Below are 27,869 nucleotides of genomic sequence, written 5' to 3'. Positions count from 1 at the left end.
AATATGAAAAAATATATAAAAAAAATATATACAATATAAAATATTGTACATATTTTTAATATATATTTTATTTTTCGACATATTTTTTAATATTACATCATACTGCCATAAATTCAGTTTGTGTACAATAATTTAGTTTCTAGTATGTTCTTTTATAATACTGCAATGAATTATTTTTAATTAAAAATGTCTCTACTATAACTATTGTATACTTTTACTATAAATAAACACTCCATTTTAACATCACGCTCGCTATCCTTAATATTACAAAACCAATCACGCATTATTAATTTGACACGTGATAAACGTTTTTGGAAATCGAAGAGATTCGATACATAGAATGCTACATAATATATGCACTGTATGCCACTTTAAATCAAATAATATTGAGTATAGGTAGCCCTCCTACAACACTGCATCCTATAACACGGTTTCACTATAACACGATTCATAAATTGCGGAAACCTTTGTACAGCACTGTACTTCTACATGAGCACTGACGACGAAGAAATTTATTAAATTAAAGTTGCGTTAAATTAAAATAATATTTTTGTTTCTTTTTTTTTTGTTTCGCGTTGTACATACATTTATATTTTTATTAAAAATTAAGTTGTCAATGTAGAATTTAAAACAAAATTTATTTTTAATAAGTTTTCGGAACGTAACCCCCCCTTTTTGTATTGGCTCTGGGTCTTATACAACACGGTTTCACACAACACGAGATTTTCTAGGAACCTATCTACCGTGTTATAGGAGGGTTAGCTGTACTTAAATTACTATTATAGTATTACCACGACAATCAAATATAGTTATCATTCCTTTATTTTGTACTTCACGAATTAGCAGATGGTCTGTAATTTAACATTGCTGCAATATGAGCGATAAAATACGTGTAGCAAAACTAATATTATTTGCGAATGATGCTCATACAGTCCTTCCTAGTCATTTGCGTGGAGTACCATTGCCAGTGCCTAATATCTGACATCCACCACTGTCGTCATCGTGTGATCAGGAACTACTGCTGTCGGAGTTTCTACAAACTCCTGCTACTGTCACGGCTGGCTGATTATATGCTAACCAACTCCACTGTTAGTAGCCCACGTCCCTGTGTGCCAGTGTAAACGATGGCTGACTGATACGACCAGTTTCTACTGCGTTGGTAATGGCCGCAATATTAACACTATGTTTGTCTAAGGCATCGTATTACTATATTCTTGGTAATTATACTCTGCAGTTGTTTGCATTGCATTGTCATTATGGCTCCCAAAATAAGATTATCTCTCCTGTTCTCGACGTTACATTTTTTCCCCTCAAAATTTTTATTCAAAGAATCACGGTTCAAAAATGCCTTAGACAATTCGGTGCTAATTTACTATAAACTATCCCTCGATTTTACAAAATTAAGAATAAAGAAGTTGTATGCTATACTCGCTTAAAAACGACCCTAAAATATTTCCAACTACCCCACTATACGTGTCATTAATTCTCCGATTGAAATCTAAGTGCCTTGCAACGGAAACCGGTCCATACAATTCTCCCTGGTCTCTATAGCTTTCCAATAATTACATCTACCGGTGGATCAGCGAAGAAACATCTCGAACGCGATATTAAAGAATTTTTCGCAGCAATTGTAATCCCTAATCTGTCTTCGAACCGGTCTAATTCCCGAAATCCAGTTATCGAGCCACAGCTCCAGTCTGGACAAATTGAAGATCGCGAATGACGTATAAAAATTAATGAGGGCGCAGTTAGAGGTCGCGTAACATGCTCGGCGATCAGGTAGATCAACGTAATCCTCTTACGTCGCTGGATCCTCAGATCCACGTTGACCGGCCTCATCCAAGAGAGCCGGTACTTCTCTAAGCCTTTAAACCTATCTCAGACGAACCAATATCGGACCAATTTCGAGAAAACGGTGTCACGATATACATACATATGCGAGTGTGTGTGTGTTACATATAAACTGACGCGTGGAGAGCTTTCGGATTAAATTACCGTTGGTATATGTTCTATCAGATAGATGGAAAAAGTGGTTTGGACACGAAGATTTCGTTCTATCGTTTCTATCCTACATGCTAACTCACCGATGCAATAATTTTTGCGTTTATCGCATATTGCTGCGACGAGTATTTTATTCGCGAATTTCGCGATGGATCGTTTGGTTTTATCGACCTATCCTTTGGAAATTAAAGAGGGAAGATGCCGACGGTTCGTCCTCTCACGAAATTAAATTTCGATTTGACTGTATTAGGCAGAAATAGCGAATAATGAGATAAGGTGCCTATTTTGTATTTACTATATAAGACACGAGAGTTTGACCTGACCCACGAGTGTAAAATAAAATGGAATAAAACGAGGGACAGATAACTCAAAAATTTCTAAGTATTTGATTGTCCTGTGTTCAGTGTTAACCCTTTGCACTCGACGACTCTTGCCTAGAGAAGAGTAGAAATTCAAAGATTCTCTAATAAAAAACTGACAATACTTTTTTGAGCAGTAAATACAGAATTGTATAATAATAGAATTGTAGAATTATTTGACTTCCATACCCCACACACTGTTACATTGCATTAAATTTGATATGTTAATTAATATCGATCTTCCAAATTTTATGAAACGGTGACTGAAGCTCACCTCTCGAGTGCAAAGGGTTAACAAACGAATGGACGGGAGGAGCTAATTGCGTGACCAAGGTTAAATCCCTAAATCTAGAGTCAAATGTCAAGTGCGAAGGCACTTACCTTTTGCTGTTGCGCCTGTGTCGGTTCCGTGGCGAGCAGTTGCTTCAAGGCCGGATGCCCGTGGCCATTCGGTGTCGATGTTGCACCTGGTGTGCTGGGTGTGCTGGGATTGCTTCCTGGTGTGTTGGGTGTATGAGGGCCAGTGGTTGGACTGCTAGGACTAACGCTCTCGTTCACCTTGCTACCGGCATGATGATTCTCCGTGTGCCTCCTCAGACTCCTCGCGTCGCAATACGACTTGCCGCATCCTTCCGCTTTGCACTCGTACGGCTTCTTGTTTCGATGCGTCAGCATGTGTCCGTTCCTGGTAAACAACAAGAACAACGAGAATTGTTAAAATACAGGAGAGAAAGAAATTTTGTAATTTATAACACGGTTCAGAAGATAATATCTTTTAGGTGATCCAGCGTGCTACCATAATTTTAGGTGTGCCGCAAGAATTCTTAACACTATGCTGTACGTACGTCTAATTGGGATTCTTTTGCTTGGCGCCGATAAGACTCACTCATCATTTGCGCATGATACCAACGTGGTGTCATCGACATTTGCCCGATAGTTTTCGCATGACCCCAACGTGGTGCTACTGGATGGCATAGTATTGACATGTGCGATTCCTAGTAATTTTGTGCAAGATCAGATGATGTCACACTAGCAAAAGATACATGTGCTTTGGATGCACTGCGAAATTGGAACCAAAGACAACCCTGTAGCGACCATCATCCTCACCCTCGCCACTATAGGAATTCCGACTTCGAGGACTTTCTCATAAGTTCTTGGAAAAAACTCCAGATCCTATAAATGTAATTCCCTGTCCTTCCAATAGTATCCCAGTCTAAGGCAAGGTCTGCTAGAAGAAAGTCTAAATGACGAGTCTGCTAGCAAACCTGGGACGAAACGCATCCTTTTCTTCCGACTTCGAGGACTTTCTCATAAGTTCTTGGAAAAAACTCCAGATCCTATAAATGTAATTCCCCGTCCTTCCAATAGTATCCCAGTCTAAGGCAAGGTCTGCTAGAAGAAAGCCTAAATGACGAGTCTGTTAGCAAACCTGGGACGAAACGCATCCTTTTCCTCTCGTCCCTTCTAGCTACCCCATCAACGATGGAGGTACCCCTGCGCCAGCCTGACATCAACGACAGTGGGGGAGGACACCCACAACCCTAATCTCCCCAACTATAACACGATAACGAAATTTGTTGACCATCAACGCGCGAGTCCTTCGAAGAACTTAAAATTCCTTTCACGTATCACTGATATTAGGAATAATAATCCAAATGTTCCCTAAACCTCTATCGACACGCAGAATGCATCGAAGAGAATCCATCATCGGATTCTTGTCAGATGCAGAAAATTATACCGGTACAATTAAGTCTCTATCTCTGTGGAGGGTGGAATTCCGGAAATCCTGTACAACGAGCAAGCTGATCTTGGCATCGAGCTATCTGCGAGACGCATCTAAGCTCACCCTCGACGTGACAGCCTTACGACCGTTTCATCCAGCTAAAGACTTGCTCTCCAGGCCATTTGCCTGATATCCACGGCGATTCGACGCCATCGATAGGGCGAGACGCACCAACTTGACACGTTCGTGAAATCTCTCGAAGAAAGGACGCTCTGCTACTCGATGAAAGGGAGCTTCAGCGTTGAAACTCCCCGTGAAAGAAGCAGCAACAAGTTGGCGCGCGTGAATTTCGAGCGACGAGGTGTGCAAAGGGTTTTCTGCTTCGAGGGGATGTTAACGCGTTTGATTCTGAAAGGATCATCATCGCAGATGACGCTTGACACGCTTAGAACCGGGGTATTATTGCAGGCTGATTCTCAAAAACTGGGTGCCTGCAATTGTCACTGACTGAGTGCGGGATAGTCAAACGGCGTGGATTTAGCAGAAATAGAAGAAGGAAAATAAGATACTTTTAATCAGGATGATTTTCTCGTTGACTAAGAAGAAGTTGACTAAGAAGTAGACTTTGTTAGATGAAAATGGCACTGTCCCAAAAATTTTCACAAAAATTCGAGTGTATATAAATGTATACATTTACAGAAGATATTATAAACTCTCAATACTATCGTACAATACAACTGAAACTCGAGATTAGGTTAAACTATACTTAAATTATACTTGACTTTCCCACTCTACGTACCAGGTTCATAAAATTAATATTTACTGGGAAAAAAGTAAGAGTGAGAACGTCAAGTATAATTTAAGTATAGTTTAACCTAATCTCGAGTTTCGGTTTTATTATATTGATGGAATGCTAATGCTATTAATCGAGATATCTCACATCAATATGTCGATATTAAACTGTTTTTTGGTTATTACACACACATGTATGATTGTGTACGTGTCGGTCGCTAGCTAAATTCTATTGTTATAACGATCCAGTCTCTATGCAATCGTTGTAAAGCGCACACCGAACGAGTCAGAAAATATTAAAGCGTTGCCTTTGTGTAATCTGTGTTCTTTCCATTTTAACTTCACTGCCATACCAGATTCTATCATATATAATAGTCTTGAGAGTTCATAGTATCTTCTGTAAATGTATACATTTCTGTACACTCGAATTTATACGACTCACAAAGTACATACATTCATACAGTATAAGACAAAACGCGAAGAGAAAAGAAAACAGAAACGAAGATAGTGCAACAAGTTGGTCATATGGCGGCCGAATAAAGGGAACATTTATTACCTCCACGAATCGTCTGATACGTTCATCCCCATGGAACTGAACCCCATAATTGCATTAATCCCGCAATGAGTTACACGGTGGAAACGACATCGTTAAACGCGGTTCTCTAGTCGTAACTATAATCGAGATCCGAGATTTAACGCGGATAAAACAGCCGGTAAGTACGTCGGTAAATCGGCGATCTGTATCAAAACTGACGTTGCTTGCTCCCGTCCTTGCCATCGATACCAATGCCACACGCCGACTGCATCCGATTTCTCGGGACAAATATTTGTCTAGAATATCACACCGCGGCGACCGAGCCGAGAGGGAAACGACGAAGAATTTTTCGAGGATTACTCGATTAATTTGCGTCGTCGTGCCGTGGCAAACGAGGTTTGCAACGTTTGCACCGGATATTTCGTTTCCACTCCGCGCCATTTTCCGATTTTGGTTTCCGTTTTTTAAATCGCGGAGCAGCAATGTTTCTCGGGATCGAAGTTCAGAACATCTGAACGATTGACCCAGTCAGACAATCGGTTAGTAGTGTCACCCACTTTTTATATTTCAGGGATACTGGATATGTTCAGGGACACGCTTATATATATTGGTGTCGAGAGCGTTGACCGAGTGTCGAACGTTCTAGAGCAAAAGAAATGCTACACAACCTATGCGAAGCAACGTCTTCTAAATAACCTACCGTATACTTCCATCTTTCGCAGACTACAACAATTCGTACGTGCCCTCTCTCTCGTTCCTTGTCGCGAAACACACTGCCCGCCGCTCGCGCCACGTGCCGGCGATGCCGGAAAAAGAAAACAACATGGCATCGGTTCGCCCTCCTTTATTATTCCGTCGTCACTCTCGACCTCCAGCGCAGGATCGCTCGTTCCTTCGCTCGCTCTCTCTCTCACACGCATATACACACTCTCGCTCAATCTTTCCGTTAGAAACACACACACTCGTATACAGACTCATATACACGCCCATGCTTCACGTTTCGGATAAATTCCGTGCGGTTCGATTTACGAAAGGAGCTACCATTTACGACGTTTCTCGTGGGAATTTCTCGGCGTTAAATATCAAAGGTTTTAATTAAAAGTAAGGGAAGAGCAGAGTTCGCTTAAACGTTTGATGTTTAAGGAGACCGACGAGCATTCTGCAAAAATGTTACCTCTAACCTTTCACCTACGCGTTAACTTTTAATTTTTAAGAAGCACTTGCTTCGCCGGCAGGCAAACGTAAAAATACTTTGACTTCCATAAATAGAAACGTGTTATATAAGTATATACAGCGTATAAAAAGGTAGTTATTCGCGCTTCTCGTGCTAACGAAAACTCGATACACGCGGAATTTGTACGCGTTGATAAATGTTGAGAAAACTTCTTACCCTTGTCGAAGCCATGCTGTATCAGGTGCCGATGCAGGTCAGAAAATGAACTTCACGGTAATAATTATGATGCACTACGGTTACTAGCTTGTACACAGACACGGTGAAAGGAAAAGAATACCGCACAGACACGAGAAACGAACGATCAAACGACAAAATGTGACGACGCCGGGTGCACGTGGGTGTACTGCGCCGTGTCTGGTCCACTAATGACGCCATCTTAGATTCCGCGTTCCACAGCGTCTAAGCGCGCGTAGTTTGAACGCGCTAATAGGCTACATAGCCATTCTTTCCCTTATTTCTTTCTACCATTTCAAAGATATCAAGTAGTAAATAAAAATTATCACTTATTTCACTATTATTACTAACAATATACCTCTACGAATTAAAATACAGTAAATGTTACACGAAAAAGCTATTAAAATAATTTTTATTATTATCTCGCTCATACGTATTACTCTAAAAACAATTCAGAAGCAACAAAGAAATTAAATTTCCATAAATTTACGCGAATAAAATGATAGAAAATACTAATTATAAATACCGTGTCGTAATAATTCGATCTACACTAATAAACATCCTCTTATATCGCGGATATTTCGACAATAATAACATTTTCACCCATGTATCGCAACGCAAAGACGGATAACCTCACACGAGAGACAGGTGCATTAAAAATACAAGACACGGGTTCGTCAATGGGGTCCATCCGCTTCAACGTATTCCAACCGGCTGTTCTCGTGGCGCAACCCTTTCTCCCATTCGGTGAAAGTTTAACGAGCCCTCGAACATTGTCCACGTCTCGTACCTTTCGACGAGAGAGAGGATTCTCCTATGGATCGCACTAAGAAGTGGCCAGAGCACAGCAGTGGACGACATCGTTCCTGGTAAATTTTCCATCAGTCCACAAGGGACTATTCTCTCTCCCTCTATCGGTCCAAGTTTTATAGTTCATCGATATACGAACGAGTTCCCTTAAATTCTATCGCGGGACGAACTTCCAGTCCGGATCAGGCTTTAATTTGTAAAAGCTAATTCGTTCAACTTTAACGTATTTCCTTTCTGATTCGCGTACGAACACGTGTATACACACGCACGCATACATACGCGAGCCTCGTTGGAATCGACATCCATCCGGGAATCGATCGACTCACACTCGCGACTGTTCGATGTTAAACGGTGAAAGAAAAAGCGAATGGCTATTTGCAAAGGTATTAGGAAGGACAGGGGATGAATCAAGAGCTGAGTAATTTATTTCACAATTTGCTCTTCTCTGGTAGCAGAGCTCATTCGAGAGTGTGATCTGAATAATTAGATATTGAGATCTATGAAGTGACGAGTATTATTTGGCATCTTCATCGTTTGTTAATTTAGTTAGATTAATTGATAGAGAAGACATGGTAGATGATTTAGTAAGAAATACAGATGATTTTCTTATTAACATTTTAATGGTGTAACGCTAAGCATAATTGGTACAGGGGTTAAAAATAATCACGAAATAGCATTTTCCTCGAAAATTTGGATTTTTAACCAGAAAGATGACGAACCAACGCTGATTAATTCCTCGTTGACTCTAAATAAACTACGGCTTTCCTCGTAGATGGAGAAGATAAGAACGTCAAAGATGGAAAGTGTACACCTCCATAATTTCTTTCGTTCCACTTCCTTTTCTCTCGAATCCGCGGTGAAACGTTTTTAGCGTAGCGTAGAAAAGGAAAATGGCACGAACAAAGACCGTATTGAAGACGTCGAAGCGGGAAAAGAAAGCTTCGTTGTTGGAGGAGAAACAAAAGAACGAGAGTTCCACGGATCCTTTTTCCCTTTAATGACGATGTATCCTTTAAAGGACCATGCTGAAAGTATATTTCTAAAGTAGAATCGATCGCGCTCCATTTCACGGCTAATGACGTTCCTGAATAATTAACGTAAATCTTGAACATGAGATCTTCCATTCTTAAAATCGGGAAACGGCAAGAGCGAGCCTCTGCGGTCTCCCTTTAAGTCGGGTAAAAGAATTTAGCAGTTCGCGTTTCGCGTACTTTGCATGCGGTTCGACGATAAAGTAACGAAGGATAGAGCTTTCCTCTGAAAACCAGCTGTAGTTTTCGCTGAAAAAAAAATTCCTCTTGCAGCGAGGAACCGATGCAAACACGAGAAACAACCCAGCAACGAAAACATCGGGGCTTTTATGACAGCTTATTCCCTTTGAAACACACCGTGCAACGTTAGGACTGAAACAGTTTGCGGTTAATCCCTTACGTTTTAAACATTTGTTCCGATCAACGGTATTATCCTGCGGTGACCCTGCTGCATGCGCAGGAAAAAGGAGGAAAATGTAACTCTCAAAAGTCTTCGCCACACACCCCTTTCATATACGTCGACATCAAAAACGATCAAATTATACCTTCTTAAAATACCAACTTTAATCGTGTCGGCCATTGCTAATTAATTCCGTGTCAAAACAGTTCAATAACAAAATAAATAAGTTAATCGCAGGCTACCAATAAGCAAGACATCAGCCTAAAACAATTCCAACGCGAACCGAACAAACCGAAACCACTCGAAATCTGCCAAAGAAATCTTCCACGAAGAATCCTCTCTCTCCCCCTGTGTGCCGCCCCTGAGCCGTCAGGATCGAAGATTAAATTCGCGCCAATTATCAACTCTCCATTAATTCCACGGCCATCAGAGTGCGGCATCAGCGACGAGGGCTGGTCCGTCGTCGGGGCTGACTATCGGCTTCGCGGAGGCCGTTTTCCCCGCTCTATTTTCTTTCATTTCACGGGGTCAGAGCATCCTTAATGCGAGGCGGACGAGACGGAAGCCGAGGAACAAAGGGGGTATCGACGATATCGAGGTGGGAAAGCAAGTCCTCTTTACAAGCGGAAGACCGAAGAAACGACCGGGCTCCCCGCTGGCTGCATCGCCAACGACTCTTTCTCAATCCCACCCCCGTTCCTCCGCGCCATCCCTTCGTCGCCACCGAGTTGTCGCAAATCCCTTTCGGACGAAGAGACGCCACTCTTCTCTCTCCTCTCTTTCTCTCTCTCCCTCTCTCTCTCTCGCTCTTTACGTGTATATAGTAAATATATACTTTTCTGTCTTTTTACATATATATACGGCTATGTATAGATACAGCCTGGCTCTCGAAGAGCTCTCGAAGAGAATACCTCTCGAGGTATAAGCGCTTCCTTTCGTCCTTCCTTATTTCAAGCGGCACCGTCGCCGTTCGAACACGGGAAAAGGACTACGTGGATTTACTTCGATAACAGAGATACGCCGTGGAACTTACAATGGCGGGCCGCTCGGCAAGAAAGGGTTGAACCGGTAGGAGGGTGGCGGGGCTGTGCTCGCTGGACCGAGGGTGGAAACGCAGCTTCCTTCGTAGGAGGAGTAAGAACCTTGGAGATGTTGCGCTTCCAGCGCCTTTTTTAGATTTCAATTAACCCACCCTGGAACGTCTTCCGAGCGAGAGAGGGAAGGGGTGTCGTTCGGGTCGACTTCTTTAAGAGTGTGCGTTGGGTGCTGGGTGCTGTGCTTGAGGGAATTAGAAATGAGATGATCGTTCTTCCTTTCTTCTCCTTTTCCCTTTCCAGGGGCGTGTGGACCATAGAAAAGAGTGATATCGAGGGATGTCTATTATTTTTAAAGAGTTTGCATTTTAGTAATTTATAATCTAAAATTCAGCGTGAATAGATGAATAAATAAATATTGTAATATCAGGTATACTAATAGAAGGTTTATATTCTAGATCTAAGAATTGGAATATTTCGACGACTATAATTTTGCAGCAATGACAATTCAGAATTCCACAAACATCGTTATCTCGAATTACGAAACGATGTATGTCAGTTTCCATTCAAACTCATCGATCCATTTCAAATATCTCTAATCCGGCAGCATCGAGAGATGCTACGAATTGAATGGTTTCGCAGCGGAATCTTTCCTCCGGGATGCAAGAACGCGAAACAGTTTATACTCGAGGTGAATCAAAAATGCGCAATGGAGAACAATCGCGATTGCGAGGCTGGCTGCCAAGGAAGGAAGGAAGGCCGGTCGGTGTTGTCCTTTTGTTTTTCCTTTTGTCCGTTTAATTACTGCTGCGTGGAACAACGAATTCTGCACAAATTCTATGTAGCATCCGCGAAATAAGAGGCTTTCGAGGGATAACAGGAAACAGGTTAAGTACCCAGAGACTCTTTCTTTCCTCTCCTCGGTGTACTGTTGCCTAAAGTCGAACGGCAAAGGCCTGTTTGGAATGTTTTTGATAATAAGAGCTGGAAAAATTCTGGGGAGAACCGTGTCGCTTGGAACGGGCAGAAAAGAAACGAAAAAGCAAGGAAATTGCTGCTTCTGACCCATAATGGGCAGAAAGAATTCGCGTTTCCTTTCCTCCTTTTTGGCTAAACGGCGCGTTTCACGAAGGATTCGCTAGGTCGTGTTAAATACAACGTCAATGAAAATTTTTATAAACAATTCGCCAGTTTCTCGACAATATGACACAGTTTTAATTCCGCACGATGTCAACAGATCCCGAATTTAATTTAATTACAACAAATTTTACTGACATGCACTGAATAAAATCGAAGAAAGTTTGATTTTGGAACATCGGTGTCCATCTGTCGCGCGTTCCAATAAAATCTCCAAACCGGGATTTATTTATTTCCAGAACAATAGCTCACAGCTAAGAAACGGAAAATTAATCGAGGAAGAAAGGTGTTTTCATCGCATCCTCGTGAAAAATTTCCGATAGCTCCGCCAACGTGTTACGTGATCGAGAACCAACATTTTTCCACCATTATATAATGATGAGAGGGATGAGGGGAAAAAAGAAGCCGAAGGGCTGACTGGATAACAGAAAGTACCAGTGAAAAGTGTAATTCGACGCTTATTAGTTCGTGCAAACAGAATTAAATTACGTTCGATCATGGAGGCATTACTTTTATTTCCTGATCAGCCGTCAAACTTCCCCCCTTCGAACGATGGAAAGCCCTAATCACGTTTGTCTGGGGATACCTATTGCCGCGCTTTTCCTGCTGTCAGTAATCTGACGCTCGTGAAAACGTTGCGAGAGATTTTAATGAAAAGAAGTACTACGGGTAATCCACCGGCCTCTGTTTTCTCGTCAAATTATTCCTTTTTCAACAAACTGTCTTCCTTTCAATTAGACGATGAGACATCGGATAGTGGAATAAAAGATTATTAAAACGAGTACATAGGTATAGTTTACGGTATCGATTTCGCCATTATTAAATACCTTTGAAGTTCAATAAACGAAACTTTATCACTGATTAAGGACAATAAAATATTTTGGAAAACATGGCGAATATTTAAAAAATTTTTAACTAAAAATTCTGACATGTATTTTTTCAAATTTATTAATCTCAATTAGGGAATTAAAAATATAATTGTAATAAAATTAAGAACTGTGTTAATTTTTGGAATATTTTCGCGAGTGTTTGAAGTTAATTTTAGTATCATAATTGAGATGTGACGAAGCGAATTTCAGAGGATTCGAATGAAGAAATGTCGTGGATTTCTGCATGCGAGAAACACGAGAGACATCATCGAAGCTTCTCTTTATCCCTCGATTAATTAGTTGATTTTCTTTATGCAATGGGAGCCTCTTACCAGGCTGGCGTTGGGAGAAAATTCTTCGCTAAATACTTGAAAGGCAAGAGGGCTTGAAAGAAGTATTTCAGTCACGACAATTGCAATATTACATTCACCCAGTCGAGATATTCCGTAAAAAGCAGGCAGGGCGTAATTTTTTTCTCTTCACTGAACCTAGGAGAATTTTCAGCTCGATGAGCACGAATTAAACTTCGCGCTGAACTCGCGGAACAAGAATCTCGAAGAGCAATTATACTTAATTTTCATACGTAATAGACTGCGTGACGTATAAAACGAAGGGGAGAAAAAACGTTTATTTTAATAACAAATAATACGTTCTCTTCGTTTCTCCAAAACATATGCTTCTATCAGAAACGAATAATCTTAAAAAGATTGGCGAAATTAAATCAAAAAATTCTGCAAAAATCTCAAAATAATGCCAGTATCCTCATTATCAAATATTCCAAATAAATTCGAAATTAATGCATTAATGACAATGCTACCCATCATTAACCTATCAATCATCAAAATACTCAAAGAGCACGAGAGATGTATACAGAGAACATGGCAGTGGCAACCTAATCGTTTCCACGAGACACGACGCACCCCAACGCAACTGGACACAGGGTGCAAATTAACGTGCAAATAATTCGCCATGCAAGTAAGTTCGATAGCGGGAATTTATCAACCGGGAATACGATTCGAAACATTATCGAGGATCTTAGTTTCCGTCATTTCTGAAACTCGAATCGCGGCCCAGAAGTACGCCGATGGCCGGCGAAGTTTAAAAGGATTCGCGTGAGAGGGTGGCTGGAAAACACGATTCTTTACGACTGTACGTACCGAGTTAGGTGCTCGAGTCTCTCGTCTCCTCGAGGTATCCGAGGTTAAAAGGATTTCAATAAAAACAGGAAACAGGCCAAGGACTTTTTCGCTGATCGGATAAAGTCGTCCGCGTCGTTTACTCGAATCCCGGCATATGCTTGCTTCGGAACGAGTTTCCAAGTAACCGACCAGCAAATTTTATGGACGTCCGCCAAATGGAATATGCCGGCATGCACCAACAGGGTACAATGTTTCTCGCCGATCCGTTGCAATCGTTCAACACCCGTTTCGCGACGACCCCGCCGATTTTTCGGCCAAATCCATCGTTTGAACACGCTTTCGTGTCCAAAGACGGAAATTCCTCGGAGTCGGAGACAGCGAGGACCGATTCTCCGAGGAGCTTTCATACCGGATTCCGAGGCGTGATAAATTCCCGAAGAATTCGTGGCTCGATTGCGGGACCTTGAGCATCGAGCCACGAAGGAAACTCGAAGAGGAACAATTGGACGGACGTTGCATCGGAAAGAAAGGACGGGACAAAAAGGGGGACGAAGCTCTGGGGGACCACGGATGAAACGAAAGTAATTCTTCGGGCTGTTCGTCAGCTCGCATTGAGCCGAGTGTTGAGAGACCCTATCGAATGAAATACGTAGATAAAACGAAGGCGACGCGGTGGAAAGGTCGAGGAAAAGAAAAATACGCCCCGCTCGATGCGAATCCGGCGCACGTAGCGAGCACGGGACCGGGCACAAAAGAGGATTGTGCCGATTTCCACGCGAGCACAAAGACGAATTTTCGAACGCTCCAGTTTGCTAAAGATGCCGGGAGGACAGGGTAAGGGATGCTCCTGATTATCGCGGAAACTATTAACTAATCGTTTGCACGCGAAAGTCGGCGAATTTCGCGAGGATTACTCGAAGGGATTTCCGTGGAATTACCGAGGCTCGAGGATTTTCTTAGGTTTCCTCGATGACTGGGAAATGCAAATTTTTTGAGCAATGGAGGAATAACAAGTGACGGTAGACATCGTAGATATTAACATAGCAATAAAATAATTAATAAATGTAGGATAGTGATAATTCTTGAAATATCGTTTCCGGTATTTCGTTCATCCTTTTGTTTAGGTCAGACTGTGTATCTAAATGTGAAGGCGCTGAAATTTTACATGTACCAGTGTTGCGGCCCTAGGACCGCTATAAACCGTAAGAGGCAACCATATATCACCCTTAAGACGACAGGCATAAGGACCCAGATTGTTTAAACAACCACCACCACCCAAAGACGCTGGAGCTAGCCCCCCACCCAATATTATTCGCAACCAAGCAGTAGACAGAGCAAGCTTATAAAACCACCGACAGAACAGTCACGAAGAGAGTTCTCCTAAAATACAGTCCACTTAACACTTTGAAGCTAGACACAACCTTCTTCAAAGAACCGTCTGCCACTAATCGTCGCCGACTAAGATCGACCTAGTAACGATATACAGATAGGTTTAGAAAATAGACATAGCACAGAAAGACCTATTATGGTCTTTCAATAGCCAAATCCTAAATGCCGAACAGTACATGCCCCGAGATTTACTTGTTCATTTGTGTAGTCGAATTTCTACGTTGCCTCGGGTCACCAGACACTTCTGTCCTGGAAGATAGGGAATTTGATCGTTGATCAGTTGATTATCAGTGAGTTGTCAAGTTAGTTGAGATTAGTCAGTGATTCGAAGAGCGAGTTAGTCGATTAAGAGTTAGTTAGTTAGTCAGTTGTCAGTCGTAGTCGCCTAGTGAGGGCTTATCGAAGATTCGCTAGCAGTGACTTCGTATTTCACACCTCACCTCACCTCCTTTTACCTTCATCTAAGATAACGTCGAAATCTGGTTTGGGATTCTTATAATATTTGGGATCTCGTCTGGGATTTCTAGATAAAATATTAATTATTTTAATCAATAGTGTGGGATTAATGCTAGATTAATCCTACGCAGACAGAGACCTGTTTGTGTAATAAACAACGACTCCTTTTTGATAACAAAACAGATTTATTTAAACTAAGTTTTCTGTTGAACTCTAACTCTCAAACCCACGATTCTCTACTCACAATGACTCGACTACATGCACTCTGCCTTTCTCGTGCCTTTGCACCCTTATTTGAAGCCTAACAAGCTCTCTTCGTTGATCACCTCGCCCTTGGTGGGCCAGTTACTTCAGACACTTGGATAAAATCCTAGACTTTCGTTCATTACTTGCACTCGTCCCGATCATAAATATCTCATTCATATAATCCTTGCACGTGGTCATCCATCCATCCGTGTGCAGTCCAGACATCACCCTGAACGTCCGAGCCGAACCCCATACTGCTCTTAATACTATTTCCTTTGCTAGAGTCCTTTCCAGCTCGCTTGCTAGATTCCTTTCCACAATAATAATAAATTATATAATAAATTAGGCAAATAATTGCTAAGGATAATGTCACTTGATAATTCGCAAAAATATTTATCGCGAAATTTCGAAGGCTGAGGATTCGCAGCTACCTGAACTCCGGAGCGTTCAACCCTCAAAGATTTCTCGTCGAAGGATCTAACGAGGAGTGTTCCTTGCCGATGTCTGATAATTTTCGAAGGGTGGACAGTCTCGGAGAATTTTCCTGAAATTATCGAAGAATCTCGAGGAACGCGGAGGGGGAAATATATCGCTGGACGGAATATCTACGGAGTTTGAAGAAACTCTTTAGAAGAATTTCACGGAACGATATTTCTTCGGCTGGGTGGATCGCTAAAGGCACGATACAGATTTCTACGCGCAGCTTGAGCAAGAGAGGAGGCATTAAAGAAACGAACGAGGAGGAAGAGAGAAGGAAAAAGCGGCATTATAATGCGTTGCGAGCGGAGTCTCATAAAATGGAAAATGGGAGCTGGTGATTGGTGCTGGAGCAATGTTTAGGACAATGCCTCGAGCTCAAGAATCGATTCGATTCGATCACGGATCGAAATAAAGGCTAATATATGACGAGACTGTGGGTCACGGAAGTGGCTGTTTACGTTGCAGGCAATTTCCAATTATGATTTCACGTGGCAAATGTTATCGCGATACAAAACACGCGATTCATTCGTCGCAATTGTGGTTGTCGTTAAAATTAATAAATAAAATCGGAGAAAATCGGGGAAAATCGGCGAAGCGACGAGATCTCGTGGCGAACTCTAGCTGCATCGGGCAAGGACGAATTAATAGATATCCTAAGCACGGGGGGCAACTGTTCCATGCGGTATCAATAAGTTCCTGACAAAGCATCCAACGAATCGCGAGTAATACCGCAAAGCCGAGTCGAACGTGACAGAGAGAAGGCACGAGAGGCTGGGAAAAAGGAGAACTACTGTCCGAGTGGAAACGTGGCCGTGCTACGTGGCGAATGCCGAATAAGGAAAAGAAAGAAGAACCGTCGAGAAAGTGGAAATAGCGGAGGGAGGATTTGTAGATCCGTCTACGAAAAGGAAATACAAGTCTAACCTCTTCCGACCAGCCAACAAGTCTGACCAACGCTAGCAACCGTCGCTGCCACTATTGATTCCCCTTTATTCCTTTTCCCCTTCTCGGCAACAATTGAATCCTCAATTCTCGCGATCCTGTCCAATCTCTTTCTCTCTTCGCGCTACCATTCGCCTTGCTTCCCTTCCAACTCGCCCTGTAATTTTGACTCCTCCACGGAGAAGAATCATCGTCTATGCTTCTTTCCAATGGAGCACGAAAGTCCAATGATTATGGGATTTTAAATTCCATTTCATAATTTCACGACAGAAATGAAAGAGAAATTCGAAATTCGAAGAGTCGAAGAAGCAGAGACACAGAAGCTCAAGGATTCAACGATCCGAAGATCTACAGATCAAAATAGACAAAAATTCGCAAATTATAATTCTCGAAACTTGAACAAATTTACTGTCTTCATGGTACCATTCGCGTTTGCTTCCCTTCAGACTCGCCCTGTAATTTTGACTCCTCCACGGAGAAGAATCATCGTCTATGCTTCTTTCCAATGGAGCACGAAAGTCCAATGATTATGGGATTTTAAATTCCATTTCATAATTTCACGACAGAAATAAAAGTTTGCTTCCCTTCAGACTCGCCCCGCAATTTTGACTCCTCCACGGAGAAGAATCATCGTCTATGCTTCTTTCCAATGGAGCATGAAAGTCCAACGATTCTGGGATTTTAAATTCCATTTCATAATTTCACGACAGAAATAAAAAAGAAATTTGAGAGGACGAATAATTCAAAAGAATGTCAAAGAATCAAAGTCTCAGAAGTTCAAGGATTCTGTTATCATTTTGACTGCCACGTTGGTCATATATGACCGGCCACGGTTTCTCCTGTGACGACATGGTGGTGGTGACCAGAGCACTCGTATACTACAATCATAAAAATTGAAGGAAAATTGACAGCTGGTGCATTGTGAACATAAGCGCTAATTAGAAGACACTTAAAAATAAAAAGTGCCACACTGAACAATTAAAAATTTTTATTAGAACATCGATCAAGAAAATATTACAACAAATCTTGCATCTAGGGGTGCTCTCCTGTGACGTCCTGAGGGAAATACGTAATTTCGGCGTGGCAGTCAAAGGGTTAAAATGGTAACTGCAAATCGCTATCCGTGTGTTCGAAGTTTCTATATCTAGGCATAGGACGGCTAAGCATTTTGGACGTCTTTGTTTTCCCTCAATTTTTCTCTCTAACATAACCACAGGGACAAGAGACCAATTACCAGAGACCATTGCACCGCTAACACGTGCTTAGTAAGCAATAAAGAATTGTAAAAGTAATACCACAACGCGTGACTTATTGACACGAAGAACTCTGACAGATTCATCGATTCCAAATCAACAGACCAAAATAGACAAAAATTGCGAAATTCGAATTCTCGAAACGCGAATAAATTTAAAATCCATCTAGAAAGCAGACGAAGCTTTACCACGAAAGATTGTCACACGCCAGCACCATGTTTCCCAAGCCATCCATCTAATCCGCAGACCCAGTCTCCCACAGACTGGGTTCGCAGCGCAAAACCGTAAGAAGCGGATCGATTCGCCAAACACGTAAACCTTTGCACCGCGATCCAAGTCAGCATTCGACTATCACGAGCCGTGTACCTGGTAACAAAAGGCGGGCTGCTCTCCTCGCGAAATCCGGCCTAGAACGAGCCGCACTCGAGCCGCGGCCCACTCGTGCGACCCACTCATGCGGCACGGCGGATCGCGTATCGGAAACAATCCCCTCGCGTAGTCTACGAAGCACCGAAACAACCATTCCGCGATATTACACGAACCTCGCGAGGACTCGTTCTCTAACGAAACAGCGTCTGCTCCGTAATCTTCCGCGAACGAAACCGGTAAGCCCCTGATCCTCGGGAGCGTTTTGCTCGACGGTTCGAGAGGCCGGGGTACGATTCGCGGATCGCGTAAAGCGAGACAAGAGTTAGGCGAAAAAGGGACAGAGTGTATTAACGTTTTTGGCAATTACCATGGCGAAGGAGCGAAACAGGGGACACGCGCGCCAGTGGCGGTTAATTGACGCGGAAAAGGGGCGAATCGCGTGCATCTGTACTCACAAGTGGTCCTGCCGCTTGAACGCCTTGCCGCACATCGTGCACACGTATTTCCTCTCGTCGCTGTGCGTCAGCTTGTGCTTCGTGAGCGCCGATGCGTTGTTGAACACCTTCCCGCAGACCTGCAGACAGAAACCGTGCAACGTGTCAGCGCGTCTTTGTGCCGATGCCTCGCGTCCCTGACAGTCGGCTTAATTGGCTATTTATGCTTTCGAGCTCGAGCTTCTGGCTTCGAACACTCTTTTTGGTTGTTACCGTGGCTGTCGAGGAGTATGGGCTCTCTGAGAGGTTCCGCGAGGTCTAGGAGAACGGGGGGTGCTCGATCGAGGGATTTAGGGATGACGCGTTTACTGGCAGAGAGGGGTTGACAGGCTTGTTGAATCGGACATGACAGAAACTTGGGTTTTTCATCATATAATTCGTGTAATTGTATTATTTTTCATTTCTTGTACAATTTATAAATTTATTGGGGTAGGTACTAGAGTAGTAGTACACCTATTTTTCTTTTTAAACTATTTTTGTTTGCTATGTTTACCATTTTTGCATCATACGCTATGGAGGATTATTATTTCATATGCAAAAGATTTCACAGAGATTTCTCTGCAATATAGTAACATGGAAATATTGTAAATGGTATAATTACTGCGTGGAAATTCAATTTAGAAAAATGCAGAAATCCAGCTTTTCCGATTATTTTTCTATCGCGTATGATTACTGATGTTCCCTGTGCAGAAAATCTCGCAGAAATTTGTTTGCAAATGTAACGTCGTCGGTATAATAACTCTAACTCCATTTGCCAAATTTATTTTCACGAGTGCACTTGCAATTGCAATTGTTCCTACGTCACGGGGGATTACAGTTTCGCGCGTAGGAAGTGCGGTGGAAAGTTTTTTCGCAAGAATAACGCGGAAAATTAAGCTGCATTTTCGTCGAACGATTTTTCACGAGGCATAACAAATGGTTGACAAACGGGCAAAATGTAATTTCAGCAAACCTATATTTGGCCATTAGCATTACGCGGAACACATTTTCAGAACCGTCTAACATTTGACACATGTTACTGCCAACCGTGCGAATGTGCTTGACGTAGACAGCGCTGCTACATGCTCGCGTACACACATTTCCTAGCATCCATTAATGACTGCGCTCCAAAAATACATCCAGCTTCCTGTGTTTTTTACGCTACAAAACAAATATGCACGGTCACGCTTCTATTCCCTCCCGCCCCCTCGCCGAGCCACCAACGACCGAGCTTTGCTTGAAATATTACAAAAATACTCGCACGTAAAAAGCGCAAAACGCGTTTTCGCGAGGAAATTTAGGGGAAAGTACCTGCAAGCCACGTTCAAGACCCGTTTCGATCACTCCCCTTTCACAGAACGCATTTATTCATCCAACTAGAAGCACAATTTATTTCTCCTTCGCATTTCGAAATTCCACGTTTCACAGCTCGATGCAAATTTTATTCCTCCTATGGCAACAATTCCTTCCTAACACTTCTCTGAATAGAGATCAAGAATATTTCACTAGCCAAAACGATAAACACCATTTGCAATTATTTTCTGCTATTATTACTGTATTACTATTCTCAGGAGTTAGGTACTATACGTAACTCTATTATTGTAGGATGGCGAACGGTGAAGGACACTGACAATGTATTAAGAGAAGTAACGAGACGAAGGGTGTGCGGTCTTACTTCCAAGGGAGTGCGTGGAAACTTTTGGGCGGCTTCTCAAAAAGCGAGGAATCGCAAATGGCGGCATCGGGCCCGACGCGAAAGAACAAACGACAGCGCGAAATCCTTTGTCGGGATGCTGTGACTGTGTCGAATGATCGAGAAGGAAAGCACGTGTATGGAAAGAGACATATTTGGCTTTGAGTAAGGATGCAAGGGCGCGAGGCAGTCAGAATCGAGTTGAGAATTGAGAAGAATCGAGAAAAAGTCAGAAGTAGGCAGATTTGAGTTGAGACGTGTGAGAGACTCAGCGTAATATTTTAATTAAATGAAACCTGTTTTGTTAGACAAAGAGAGTTATTGTTTGTTAGACACGCAGATCTCTGTTTGCATAGGATTAACCCTCTGCACTCGAGAGGTGATTCTCAGTCACCGTTTCTTTTAATGCTACAACTAAAATATCGAATGATGATAATTATGTTAAGAACATCGAAATAAAATTATTCTATTTGTTTCTCACACAAACTCACGATTTTTTTTTTTATTCGAATGATGATAATTATGTTAAGAACATCGAAATAAAATTATTCTATTTGTTTCTCACACAAATTCACGATTTTTTTTTTTCATTTTAGCATAAAGAGTATCAGTGAGCTTATAAAAATCTAAGAAGAGCTTCGAACTGCATCTTCACTGTGAAGATGCAGAAATCTTCGAGTCCAAAGGGTTAATTTAGCCAAAAATCCTACAATATTACTACTCTCAGGTCACATATTCTTATTCTTCTCTATACGTACCAATTTTCATCCACAACTATAATACTTAAAAAGAACTACCCCAAATGCTGCAATCTCTACCCCAAAATGGAAACAATCATAGTCATCGCGAAAACACACTCCTAATCCCCACCAAAAGAAAAAAGAAAAATAAAATTGGAAGACCTCCTGAAATACGAGTAATTATTGTGAGAGGAGTCTTTATTTGCATCGGGATCTATGTTTGCTTCGAGGAACCATCAAGTCTATCAATTTTCGAAGCAGGACTGAGTCTGACTGACGCAATGTGTCGTCATAGGGCCTATAAGAATCTGACTGAAGGATTCTAGGGGACACTTCTCGACAATCCACCGTCTGCATCACGCATCTCAGAAGACTCAAGCCTCTGCGCATGTGCACCGCCAGGGAATAAAATATAATCAAAGTTAAAAGTTGAATTTCTATAAATCCGATCTTTTCCGCATAATCCAAGACACTCCGACAATTAGGACGAAACAAAGCGAATCTCGTGCAACCAACGGAGCCATCTAGAAACGAACGAAAGGGGTGAACGAAGGGACGATGAACGGCGAATCAAGTGTAACGACTTCCAATCGGGGCCCGTGCTTTTAATACACGGGGTAATCGCGGCGCGTATCGCGCGCGAATGTTCGCAATTCGCCGCGGGCCGTGGCGCGTTCCAAACGGTTCATTACCGACACGTGAAACGGAACGAGGCTGGACACGATTTTCAATTACCGAGCGTAGCCGTCGTAAAGCCAGGCCGGACGCGCTTTACGACGGACAGTAGAACGTCGATAAAGATACCATTGCGCCATGGCGAACGCCGCGTTTCCACGTTCGCGTTTACCACGAGTCAGGGTGGTCCGCCTCTGTCCGACACGCTGCACACGCCTCCCCCTCTCGCCATTTTCCCCCCTTTTTTTCTTTCAATGTAAAGTGCAACGACATCCGCGTCGTAATTCGTTGCTGGCGGTCGGGAATATCGCTCTATGCTCGTTTTCAGAGAACCATTTCTAATCGCCACAGCGAGACACTCCGGAAGCATGATTCCTTACCCTCCGTTCTTAATTACGCTCACAAAGCGATGGTTAATCCCTGTTTATTACTGCATATTAACCTTCTATTACTGGGACTTAGATGAAGGAAGAATTTTACCTGACTCGCGTTATACAGGATGTTATGCTAATATTGATTACGCTAATCGATTGTCATTGGCGGAGAATTTTGAAGAGAAAAATGTATCGGGTGAGAAAGAGATAATTTAACCCTTTGCACTCGGTGATTATTTTCATTACAGAGAGATAGCAATTCAAAGAATTTCTGCTGTAACGTCGAGCACATTTTTGAAACGGTAAACAAGGAATCGGGTATAAATTAAGACTTAAAATTATTTTATTTCGGCATCCTATGCAATCTTAGGTTATCTTAGATTTGATATGTTAATTAACATGGATCTCCGGAATTTGATTGAACGCTGACTTAGGCTCACCTCTAGAGTGCAAAGGGTTAATAAAGCTTTAAAACCTAAGAAAGACTGAGTATATTTATTTTGTAGCAATTAAGATAAATATCATTAAAATTACTGCATTTATTTTTTAACTTTGATACTGATGGTTCCATAGACCGAAGCTGTTCAAATGGAAAATCAACGGTCAGTCCCCACGGACTCAGATTTAACGTGTTAATACTGTGAAATGGCGAAATATGACTGATGTCAGTGAACTATGTGTGCAGTGAGGTATTTCGGACTATGAGCAAAGAATAATGCGTGCATTTGTTTCTTAGGTTTGAGAGAGAAATGCGGGTGTTGTTTCCTGATGCACGAGAGTGCGTGAATGCGTGTGTAAGGGTTGCAAAGCACGAAAGTGACTGCGTGAATAGAAAAGCGTGGTAGCGAATGAATGCTAGTGAACAGTGATCCTTTTTCTCTTGATAAATTCACAAACTCTACAATACTAGTAATAATAATCAACATGAATAATAACTGGTATTAACAACGATTGGGTCATCCTATACACACCAAGACACGAAATTTAAAACCAAAATTTCGATCTTTCCAATAACCTCGAAGAAGAAATGTTTCTTCGAAATCGATTAAATCCAAGATTCGCGAGAAAAGACGAAAACGATCGTGAACCCACTTGGAATAATTGATGAGAATTACAGGTGACGCCACAATTGGCAGAAATCTGAGTACTCGTACGAGCAACAGCGTAACGAATCGAAATACACAAGAAAATAAAATTCGAATATTTTTCTATTACGTCAAGAGATTAATTTTGACTGCGAAATATACGAAATCTACGATTAACGAACAAAGATGGAATCCCTCGGTTGAGGAAAATTCTTAATTAACGCGAGACGTCGACACAGCATTTCGCGCGTTAACAGCAGGTCGAAGACTCGGCCGAGGGTGTCAGACATGGTATGCCTGTTAAGTATGTGGAATTGGGTTTATTACTCGGGCAGGGGCGTGTACTATTTCAGCAACTATTTCAGGAAGCCAAAGGCCGAAGGCCCGCGCGCGCATGGACGCTGGCTCCATTTGAAAGTAGCATCGGGGGCGCGCAAGAACAGCCGGAATTGGCGTCGAATTTGCCGTCGTCGAATATCGTGCGAAATTCCGCGGCTCAAATTCGACGAGGAACGAACGGCGTTTACTGATAAAATCCCACCCCTTCCTCTATCTTTCCCGGTTCCTTTTCGCCCGTTCACGCGGTGAACGATCGGTCGCTTGCGAATTTTGCTTTCCGGATTTCGCAAAATTAAAATTTTAATGAAATAATACGATCTAACTTTGCGTTATCCGGAACACGAATATTTGTATACCACCGTGCATTCGTGAACGATCCATCTTGGGATTTATTTCGAATTAATTTAATTTTTAGATCAAGATTACCTGGAATTTTTTAAATTTTTGCAAGATGCGAATTTTGGGCAATATAAATTATTATATTATTGCGTTTATAATGCGTTCTTTCCTTCTGCTGTTGTAACAAGATTTTTATGAAACGACGGAAATATTGTAAATTGAAATTTAAGAGTCCTAGGGATTTTTTAGTGATATCACGGTTTCGAGCAAATATATTTTTATTAAATTAAAGCTTATTCGTTTCACTTGTTACTATGATGCTACTATCATCTAGTTCCTCGTGTTAATAAAAGCTGCACGTTTGTTGCTTTCAAAGGTGACGTGGCGAAAGGGATAATGAAAGAGCACGTTATAGGGAACAGGAGGCAAACCTGTGGTGAATAAAAATGCATAAACGTTCGCGAATATACGTGCAAATAAATATGCAAGAATAATGTCAGCTTCTGTCGAGCTAAACGCGGGCTTAAAGGGAGATTTGTATTAAGAAAAAGTAGCAATTACATCGTAATTATGTTACTAAAAGGGCCACTGTGCTATTTTGTACAACATTTCATCGCCAGGTTAAGAACGTGTAAAATATTACGTTAAAACTCGTCAGTGCTTGCAATTACTCCCACTCGACGTCGTGAGAATTAAACTACTATAGGAATATAAGAAAGAATAAATTTCGACCGTACACGAATTTACTTCGTGCAAAATTATCCTAATTAGACAGCGAACATTCGTCCACACGGAGTATACAAGCAATGCACGTTAGTCAATTTATTCAATCCGTTAATTTGAAAATTTATTCAATTCTACTCAACTGGGAGATATAATTTAAACTGCAACATATCGTAATAATTTTTCCGAATTTACGATTTTTTCACGTCATGTAATATTACAGGGTTACATTTAAATTTCCACCCATTTCCGTCGCAATTTCCCGTAGTTATTTGATATTTACAATTTCCAAAATGTCATTAAATTTAGACGATATGTTAACGATATATGCTTGATATTCATTTCATATTTATTTGATATTTTATATATTAAAGATACTTATCGAAATTTTGTGCACGAAATATAATGTACATCTAAAATGTTCATACATGCATTAACATTTACAAAAGGACACTTCTGTTTAATCTTTCATCCACGGTCATCGAATATATTCCCCGTATTCCCATTACACCATATACACGACACGTAAAATCTGCAAAACAGAAATTATACCTTTAATCCCTTGCGGATGAGTGTCGGCAAATACCCGCCCCATGTTTTTTAACATTACGGTTAATATATTCAAAAACATTTTATCTTCTAACGAAAAACAAATTTTGCGAAATAACGTTCCTAGCTTTACCGACATAATCTTTCAGTACACATTGTTTCCGCTCCAAAATCCGTCATTCAAATAAACACCCACGCCAAAACTGGCCCCGCCCACAAAGGGGTCAAGATCACCCCCGAAAACCAAAATTCCCATTCGAGTCCCATAATTTCCCCATTTCCCATAAAAACACACACGCGCGCGAACATTCGCTGATTATAATTGACGCTATTTACTACGCCTTAAAAATCCAGCAAATTCTCGTTCGCTCCATCCTCGACATCGCCTAACGTACGCCGAAATTCCCGTATAACCATTCGCTGTACATCCCCTGTGGAACCACCCTCTGCAGCCCTAATCCCGAATCGTAAAATTCCAGCGCACAAACTCGGCAGCCGATTCCGCCCCGTTTACCCTCTCCTTTCCTTCAGAGATCTACACGCATCAAAAGCTCGTAACGCATCGGGAAACCCGGCAGACACGCCGGCAGGGATTCGCATCGTTAAGTCGAAATTAATTTCCAATGCAGCTGCGGCCAACACGTGGCGACGCGAGGCAGGATCCGCGATTCTCGGCTCCATTATCGGAAAACTTCTTCCCGCTTTTCGTTCCGCCGTTATTTTCATCGGGTTGGATCGGGCCTCCGGCTTCAACGAAGACGACGACTACGGCGAGTAAGTCGCGCGCGCCCCGACTCGTCCGCAGAAATTTCCCTCCTGCCTTCCAATCGAACCCAACTTTCCTCCCCTTCCTTCAATACTGGCCAGGAAACTTTCGTTTTCCTAATGGAACGAGAAGAAAAGGATAAACTGTCGACTCAGCGATCGCTGATACTTCAGCCGTGAAATTTACTGGTTTTCCGCGAGCGAGCGAGCGGAGAGGAGCGAAGGCTCCGTAGAATTTCGATACTCGCAGGAAATATGTAGCCTTCGTGGCTTATGAATTCTTCCTTCTTCTTCTCTGCTGCTTTCGCCCCTTTTTCCCTCTCTCCCTTCGTCGTCATTCATCATCCGAGGATATCTTTCGAGAGAAAGATGCGGCGCATCCATCATCTTCGTTCGGCTTTCGAGATTTGATTGAATTCGGGATGATTTTTATTAAACGCTTGAATTTTATTTCGCTGTCGTTTCTTTGCAGTGTGGGTGGAATATAAGAGTGTAGGTGGAGGAATCAGATCGCGTGGATGCAATATTAATCACCTAATTATACCTACAACTACCCTAAACTTATTGCAGTATAAAAATTGCGAATGGGGGAATTATGGGATAATTATTTTTAGCGTTTCATTAGCGAATGTCACAGTTCAAAATTTGTGAAAATGTGGATACAATATTAATCACCTAGATGTACATATAGCTACCCTAAACTTAGTGGAGTATAAGAATTGCGAAAAGGAAAATGATTCGCGAATGTCACGGTTCAAAATTTGTGAAAATTTGTGAAAATTTGTGAAAATTTGTCAGATTCCTTACGAAACCTCCCTCGCCATCGCGAAACGGTCATGTACGACACGCGAGAGATTAACAGACGAGAACTAGTGTTATCTTTTAATGAAATTCGCGAAGAATCGCGGTTCGGGGATGGTTATTAAGGTCAGCTTTAATTTAAATAAACTGCCATCACGCGCATAAATTGCAACCTCTTATCAAAAAGGGAAGTTTATTACTCGAGATAAAACAAAACTACGTCTCGTTGCAGAAGATGTATAACTCCTACCCCCTGCCTCGTCCTTTCTCTTTCCTTTCCACTCGGCGCACTGGAATCTGGGTTAATCGAAAGAAAAGTTAACCACAATCCGCGCTATCGGACTTATAATCTTAATTAAACCACTGCTTGTCAGATCTTTTGTATCGTAATTAAAAAACTAAGTTCTCACGGATATCATTCTTTCCTTCCCGCGAAACACTTTCTACCTGACGTGCATATGCACCGTAGTAAACCATGGCGACATTCTTCAACTAATTACCGCTAGAAAGTCCCGATTGGAACCTTTCTCAACGTATACACGATCCTAATAAACCATGAAAGAAAAAGAATCGAAAAGACAAGTACCTTACATCGCTCAAACTTCTGTCAAAGGACGCCATCTTTTCCAGGACGAACCAAGATTAAATTTTCCATATATTTCTCACACACGTGTAATTTGCGAAACTGGATTTGGAGACACGTCTGCAGACAAAGTCATAAGCCAAGATAGGATTCAGACATCACACTGGAAGGGTCGAATTGACTGACAGGAAACAGGAAAGTCAGAGTTCAAGTCCACCCCATACCATAGGGTATAGACCATCGAACCCCAAAACGAGAATTCCCATGGCGAAACGCTTAAAAAACAGCTCATCCGATTCAACATACCCCCCGAGCTCTCACTTCCGATATCCAAACACGGAAGGACGCCGAAGAGCG

General features: G+C 41.9%; 1 protein-coding gene across 1 annotated transcript in view; it reads right to left on the bottom strand.

Moving 5' to 3' along the window:
• LOC108549378 (zinc finger protein squeeze) overlaps positions 1-27,869 on the bottom strand; it is a gene marked incomplete at its 5' end in the record, with an annotated part of 132,921 nt that overhangs the window by 90,267 nt on the left and 14,785 nt on the right. The window contains 2 exons of the mRNA XM_017902729.1: positions 2,742-3,045; positions 18,829-18,947. Of these exons, the coding sequence (XP_017758218.1) occupies positions 2,742-3,045; positions 18,829-18,947 (423 nt within the window). The remainder of the gene's footprint in view (positions 1-2,741; positions 3,046-18,828; positions 18,948-27,869) is intronic.

This window comes from Eufriesea mexicana, unplaced genomic scaffold, assembly GCF_001483705.2.
Source record: "Eufriesea mexicana isolate 0111107269 unplaced genomic scaffold, ASM148370v2 scaffold1920, whole genome shotgun sequence".
NCBI classification, from domain to species: domain Eukaryota; kingdom Metazoa; phylum Arthropoda; class Insecta; order Hymenoptera; family Apidae; genus Eufriesea; species Eufriesea mexicana.
Note: the sequence above shows the minus strand (reverse complement) of the source record. Positions and strands in the feature narration are given on the sequence as shown.